This window comes from Betta splendens, chromosome 21 (assembly GCF_900634795.4).
Source record: "Betta splendens chromosome 21, fBetSpl5.4, whole genome shotgun sequence".
In the NCBI taxonomy this organism is placed as follows: domain Eukaryota; kingdom Metazoa; phylum Chordata; class Actinopteri; order Anabantiformes; family Osphronemidae; genus Betta; species Betta splendens.
Window position 1 is genome coordinate 2,477,266 of NC_040899.1, and position 7,380 is coordinate 2,484,645.

General features: G+C 50.7%; 1 protein-coding gene across 9 annotated transcripts in view; it reads left to right on the plus strand.

Annotated features, from left to right (window-relative positions):
• The window catches only part of LOC114847711 (diacylglycerol kinase beta), a 46,836-nt gene extending 39,456 nt beyond the window's left edge, over nucleotides 1–7,380 (plus strand). For all 9 annotated transcript variants that reach the window (XM_029137729.3, XM_029137732.3, XM_029137734.3 and 6 more), the window contains 3 exons: nucleotides 3,418–3,538; nucleotides 3,941–4,001; nucleotides 4,350–7,380. In XM_029137729.3, coding sequence (XP_028993562.1) covers nucleotides 3,418–3,538; nucleotides 3,941–4,001; nucleotides 4,350–4,448 — 281 coding nt within the window. In that variant the 3' untranslated portion in view covers nucleotides 4,449–7,380. The remainder of the gene's footprint in view (nucleotides 1–3,417; nucleotides 3,539–3,940; nucleotides 4,002–4,349) is intronic.

The following is a 7,380-nucleotide window of genomic DNA, read 5'->3' on the forward strand; positions in this document are numbered from 1 at the left end:
CCCCACCCCACCCCCACCGCCGTCGGGCTGTGACACCCTGTGAAGGCAGCTATTTCCAGCCGACCGCATCCAGAGTGTGCATATTGTTTTCTCCTCACACAACACAAACGGCAGGCTATAATTATTTTGATACACCCCCACTGGCCTGTGAGGCTGGAAATAGCTCCTATAGCAAGCTGCTGGCTCGCTCTCAGCGGATGCTGGGACAGCGCTTTGCCTTTAGAGTGATACATCTACTCCGAGTTAATGAGTGACAGGTCTTTAGGTGATGTCACAAAGCATGGGGATGGAAAACGATGACTATGATGTGTTTGTTCCCGTGAAAAAAAGAGAATGGAGGCTCTAGTCCGAGGCCCAGCAGCGGTGTGTGTGTGTGTGTGTGTGTTATAGTAACACAGTGTTCTTTGTCGAACGGCCAAGTGCTCTCCCTTGTACCTTTACCTCTGCTGGGTCGGGCCAGGTCCATCTGCCACCACTCTGACCCCCTGAGACACGGGGGAGGGAGGGGGGGGCGCACACTGCTAAAACCTGACACAATAAAAGCTGCAGCCACTGAATTTAAGATAGAGGATGAGACTCGTGATGCTGTAACATTTGATAATGTCAGACGATGGTGATCTTCCCACAGATGGTGGAATCCAAAGCTTTCACAGGATAAATTCAATCATTCATTCAATCATTGTAATGTCAGGTTCCTCAGGCAGAAACATCCTGTCATCACATTAGTCAGAAACCTGCCTGACATTCCGCCATCTGCGGCAGCTGGACGGAGCATGGAAGCCTCCTTTACTGGAGACGAGAAACGCTGATTTCCAGCTCAGTGGGTGAAGATCACATCATCAGTCGCCATCATTAAGTGACATTAACCTCTCGGCAGGTAAATGTCTGGAGCGTTTTCATTCAGGCCTCGGAACAAACTGCCCGTGTTTTCTGCTTTGGAGCAAGACATTCAAACAAACACATGGCACTAAAATCTAGTTTACTTGTTTAAAACATGCAGCGTCTGGTTCTTCTGACTCATTGAGCAAAGCCTCAATGTAAGAAAACAGCACAGCGGCTTTTTATTACTGTCTTTTCAATGCAATTTTAAAATAAGAATTGTCCATATTTCAAGTGCAGGGTCTGTTTTTGTCCTAGAGTTTATCGTGGACTATTAAGTCTCATCACTTTCTATTTAAAACGCAACGCTTGAATTCTCAGTGACTTTGAGAGAAAATAGTGCAGCGCAGCAGTGAGGAGCCTCGCTTCTTGGCAGAGCAGTGCCATCCCGTCCCAGAATGCACTGCGGCCGCGTTATGTAAGAGGCTGTTCTGTTCTATTCTTAGCTCTACCTCGCTGAGAAGTAACGGCGCTGGTTGCCTGAGAGGCATGAGCGCTGAGATCTGATGAGGCAAGAGCTGTGGCTGAGGCGGGAACCGGCTCAGTAGGCTACGCTGCCATCGGGCCGGCACGCCGGGGCACGGGCAGCACGCCGCCGTGCCCATGTTTGGTGTTTGGAGGAAGCAGAGGTGGATGTGTGGGTGTAGCACTATAAACGGAAAGAATACACAAACAGGGCTGTTTTAAGGTCTTTAAATAGCGTCAGTGTGGACATTCTTCATCCACAGGTCACAAACCGTCTGCGTCCATACCCAGACCACCGTGTGTCCCTCGCTCCCCTCCTTCCTGTTCCCTGAGCCTCCAACTGGGCACTTCTTTCTCTTAATGGATGCCAAATCCTATTATAATTATTTCCTGGAAAGCTCTGCAGAGACAGGCAGATGCTGATGGTGGATGTGTGTCTGAGCCTGTGCAGCGGTGGCCGGGATGGAAGCTGACGCTGTGTCCTGGGAATGTAGAGGCTCCAGACGCCGGAATGGGAAAACAGGAATCTAAGGCCCGGGTCACGTGACACAGCAACCTGCACGCAGAGCAGTCAGCCAGTAGCTTCACCCTCCGTGATGGTAAACAGGCTTCATGTTTTCACTGTGGGACGTCACACGCTGTTTCCTGTTTGCTCCACTTTTCCAGGCTGATTTCCAAGACGCTCTGATAGAAGACTGTGATAGATTTGTGTTTATCACTGGGCGGCTCATGACTAATTAGAGCCTGGGAAGCAGCAGCGCTCACTACAGCCTGAACGCACGCACTGTGTCTCTGTGTTTAGCACATTGACTTTAAGTTAAAGGGTCGCTCTGATGAAGCTGAACATCATTCATCACCATCACTGTTGGATCTGTTCAGTCAGGGGTCCGACGGGGATCAAGCTCAGCCTGGGAGTGATCTTCAAATGCTTTTAAATGCTCTGACATTTTCTTCTGAATTTGTCATCTTAAATATTAAAAAGTGCCGGTGACTCAGCAGCAGCAGTTATTCCCAGACAAACCTCAGCACGCGAACATCAGCAGCGAACGGCTCACGTCAAATCCAAGCAGCTGCTGCCGAGCTCGTGGTGACAGGAGACAATCGGAGTTGGACCCGTAGCATTTGTGGGTCAGTAGGAGCTCGTTAGCAGAACCAGAACGGGGTGGAAGCGACCTCTGTGGTCACGTGACCTCTGCTGAACAGGAACGTTGGTGACTCAGACGCTCCATTAGAGGCTCCATGTTCTCAGCAGAACCCTTGTGTGCAGCGTTGGGACGTTCTTAAGGTTGTTTCTGCTCAGAGGCCGACGGTCGCAGCTCGTCTGGAGGCCACAGACCTGCTGAAGGTGGAACCTGCCACAGCCTTTAACTCCAGTGGATTCTGGCGCTAACAGGAAGCTGTGATCAGAACGCACCCACTGCTTGAAGAGGCGCGGATTTAATGCGAGTGAACTTTTAAAGGCAGCGCGTTCGCTCTTTTTTGGCATTTTAGGACGTGTTCGATGACGCTTTCTCCACAAAGCTGCACAGACAGCTTCAGACTCTGGGTCCGTCCAGTCGGCTTCCTGGCGCCGCGTCTGAAGACCGCAGCTGATCCGTGTCCATGACTTTGTGACCAGCAAAGACCAGCCGCTTTGAGACTTCGTTGCTCGCGCCGCACAAATTATCACAGACTGTGAAGACGCAGCATTTCACACTTTTCTGTGTAGCCTTCATCTCTGCAAGCGCTTCCTCTCCGTAGTTAAGTTTCACTAGAAGCTGAGGTCCAGTGACCTCACACTGACCTTCATCACCTCTGTAAATATGCAAATATTGACGCGAGGCACGAGATGCTGAGCATGAGAAAAGGTGTAGAAATGTCGAGTCTGCATCTCTTAAACGGCGTCAAACTCCTATTTACACCTAAACTCACCTGTTCTCTCACTGAACTGTGTTTGAAGACCAGTTTGTAGCAGAGTCTTTGACCCGTGGCTGAAGGCTGTTTATATTTGGTCTACACGCCGACTCCAGGAGAAGAACCTGCAGTTGCTTGTTTCATGTATCAACTTGCTCTGTGTTTGTTCCCCTGATCCAGACTTCAGCGACCAGCTGCTGGAGGTGGTCGGCCTGGAAGGGGCCATAGAGATGGGTCAGATCTACACGGGACTGAAGAGTGCAGGACGCAGACTGGCCCAGTGCGCCAGTGTCACCATCAGGTCAGACCCCCCATTCATTTAAGAGGAGAGGATCCCACAGCCTGGTCGCGGTGAAGCTGCTTGTTTCACGTGCTCTGTATCCAGTCACTGCAGCACGTCGCTCTCACCAAACTGGTGCTGATATTTTGCTAGAGCGGAGTTTAGAGCTCATTCTCCCACGCGGTGCTCCTCCAGCCTCGGCATGCATGAAAGCCTTAAACCAACTGTGTGTGAGTTTAAAGTGGGGGTCTGTCTGGAACCAGCTCTCATGGGAACAAAGGGTTTAGTGTTTGACCCAGTCCTGCTTTGGTTCTTCTGAGGTGTGTCTGATCCAACCCGCCGTCCTCTCTCTCTCTCGCTCGCTCGCTCGCTCGCTCGCTCGCTCGCCCGTCTATGCTGCTCATTCCTGCCCTCTCTCCACAGGACGTCCCGGCCGCTGCCCATGCAGATCGACGGTGAGCCGTGGATGCAGCCTCCCTGCACGGTGAGCTGCAGATCAACCCAGACCAGGCTCAGGAATAGACACCAACACAGCCGTGACTTTATTATTATATTCAGGACCTTCTGAATAAACCACTAGCGTAACACTAACACCCGAGTTATTTCCCTCCAACACGCATTAGAGCTGGAGGAAGGAATCAGTGATGTGTTCATCCTTTTCAGCCATTCCGTCCCTGCAAACCTCGGTGTGGGTGGGAAACTGGAGCGCTGTTGTTGTGATATGTGGGTTATTTGTGGTTTTGTAACAGTCCTGTGAAAAGCTGGAGAGCGACGTGGACCTGGTGATTGTGTAGAAACCTTCATCACATCCTTGTGTGTTTGACTCTTCCAGGTCAGGATCACACACAAGAACCAGGTCCCCATGTTACTGGGCCCACCTCAGAAGACCCCCTTCCTGTTCTTCAAGAAACGCAACCGAAGCCGCGACTAGGACGGTGCACGTGCACATACACACACAGGCAGCGTGTGTGTGCGTGTGTGGGGGGGGGCTCCATCAGACCGGTGCACTGTTCCCAGATTGGAGTCAGAATAAACATTCCTACATCTGAAACCATCCTACAATGATGACGCCCACAAGGAGAACAGACCCGTCAGTAACTGGGTCCAGGGCCCAGCTACTGTCGGTGTCTCATCCAGAACCCACCAGCCCAGACGCTCAGCCGTTTACCAGTACGGCGCAGTCGTGGCCGGTGAGTAAACAGAGGAACACCTGTATGAATAATGAAGGAGCGGCTCCGTGTACGACGGCCTCCTGCTGAGCTTCCACACAGGCTGAACATCACGCTACAGCTGAGAGGGAGAGAGGAGCCGAGAGGAGGCCTCATCCATTATTGACTTATTTGGTCTGTGGGGTGATGGAAGTGGCCTGGAAACGGGAACTCCAGACCATCAGTGACCTACAAAAAGCATCCTCATACCATATGTACAGACTGGAGATGATCTGGCTGCAGGCGTCAGGCAGAGAAGGTGCTCGTCCTGCACCAGTTAACACTGTGGAAACTAATCAGACTTAGAGTCCAGCGCTCTGTGGCCACTGCACTCAAACACTATGGTCCACATCCAGCCATCAGCTCCTGCTCGAGACCGGCGGACGCTGATCCTGGGTCAGGGCTTGAAACAAACCCCCTCCAGGGCGTGAGAGCATTGACAGGAGAACTAAATTTATCCACCTATTTCAGGGAGGCTCTGTCTCTCCTCCAGTGAAACCCAAGGCCTGACTACCGTGTCAGACATCGACTCACAATGTCACGTTTGCTGTCAGAATGCAACTCCCAGAGCCTGGGCCCTAATGCGTTCATAATGAGGTTAACTACAGCCAGTGAAGACCGTGGACTCTGTTTATAAAGAATGTATGCCACACATAGAGCAGGTGATATATATATATATATATATATATATATATATACAGGACAGTAGGTGTAGCTCACATATACAGGACACACATTTTACTAGACCACTGTTAATAAAGTGGGAATCTTATGGTAGCGTAGCTGAGCGGGTTCAGGTCGGTTCCTCGTCGCTGCAGTCGCTGCAGTCGCTGCAGTCGCTGCAGTCGCTGCAGTCGCTGCAGTCGCTCCCAAGAACGAAAGAACCAACAAATGGGAACTGGAACAAAAGCCCAGTCGAAGCAGAGCAGAAAACTGAATGATGCGACTGCGGGGGGCGACTGGGCAGAGTCAAACCAAGCTCCTCCAGGGTCGCCTTAGACCCGGGTTCCCTTTAAAACCACCCTGAGGCGCTGATCTGCACCCGGGCCCCTGAAAAGACGAGGACCACAGCCGCTCCGACCTCCAGCGGAGCCTGGGTGCAGAGGCCTCGGCGGTCGAGTGCATGTTTACAGTAACCTTACATTTACTTAGAATGGGTCTGTGTATATATTTGTTTCTGATGTTTTGCCTGTTGACACCACGAGGGGAGTGGACGAACAGAGCCGGGATCAGACGCCTCACAGCTCATTCTCTTCAGTTTCTGTGATGTCATTGTTACAAAGGCCAATGAGGGTTCCGTGTTCCTGCCGTTAGAACATGTGCTGTGTGGGACGTCCCCAGCGTCCGGTTCTTTCCTTCGCTGCCTTAATGCGCTCACAAATCCACACACATTGGCCTGAAATGCACCAAAGGCTTTTATCAGCTCCTTAACCCCGACCGTGGACCGTGAACAGCGACCGAGTTCAGACAAATAAATTAGATAATTTCATCAATACTTGGCAAGTGAGCGCCGATGCACTCAGTGACACAGGTTTCTGTGTTTCTGTGCCACCGGACACACATGCACACGAGCTGCCCTCAGGTCGCAGGCTCCCACAGGTCAGAGCCGAAGGAGGACGGGAACATGGAACAGCATTCGTCTTCTCGTCTGACCTTCGTGCCATAAGTTGCCTTTAGTCAAAAGGCAAACGTTTCTAAAACCAGATCAAAATGACTCCATGAGACTTGAAACATCCGTTTTAATTTAATATGTTTAGTTCTTAAAGGAGCAGTTCTCGGTTTTTCCTGTACCACACAGGATCTAACTGTACAAGCAATACTTGTACAGCGCCACCAATACCTGCAATACTTTGGCTCCAGCCGCTGGTTTTCATGGGATTTGTTCACGAAATGTAAAGTTATTTATCAACCTGTTATTTTATTCTTCTTTTGCTGCTGGTTTAGACATTTAATGAGGAAAATTAAGCAAAGTCCATCTTTGGACCGAGGTGCAAAGTCCCCAGAGGAGATGAATGACTGGCTGTACCTCCAGACGCTCAACTGTGTCCTACAAACAGACCACAGGGTTCTGATCCAGCCTGGCTGTGCAGCGTGGTCCAGTTCTGGTCCTGGATCAGATGAGCAGCTCTGACAGTAAATGTAGTCGCGCCAGCCATGAACCGACAGCGACGTCGTCCCACGGCTTCAGGGCATTATTGAGGACGAGCCGTCGCTGCGTGTGTGACCATCATCATCATCATCAGCTGATGGGCCGTTACATGAGGCTCATACAGGGTCAAGGGCAGCGAGCGTCCTCTGTCCTGGGCCTGATTGGACGAACGCGGTGAGGAATCGATACCTCCAGCTTCTGTCTGACTCTGTCTCCCCCGCTGTGTGTGATGGTGTTTGGACCCGGACAGAATAAACAGAAATATGCGTTTGGTTCCTTTTCCCTTTAATCGCACCGTCTCAACATCACTGGTACATTTTTGACTGGATGTGCATGAATCATCACCAGCTGGTCAATATGTTGGTGAAGCTTTGACGTTGTGACTTATCAAACTGTAAAACATCACTAAAACTTCAGAAATGTCCTAGACTTTAATATTGTGTCTTTCAGTTGTAGCCAATAAACAGAAGCTGTAACAGAAGAAATAATAAACTTTTCTCACTTTG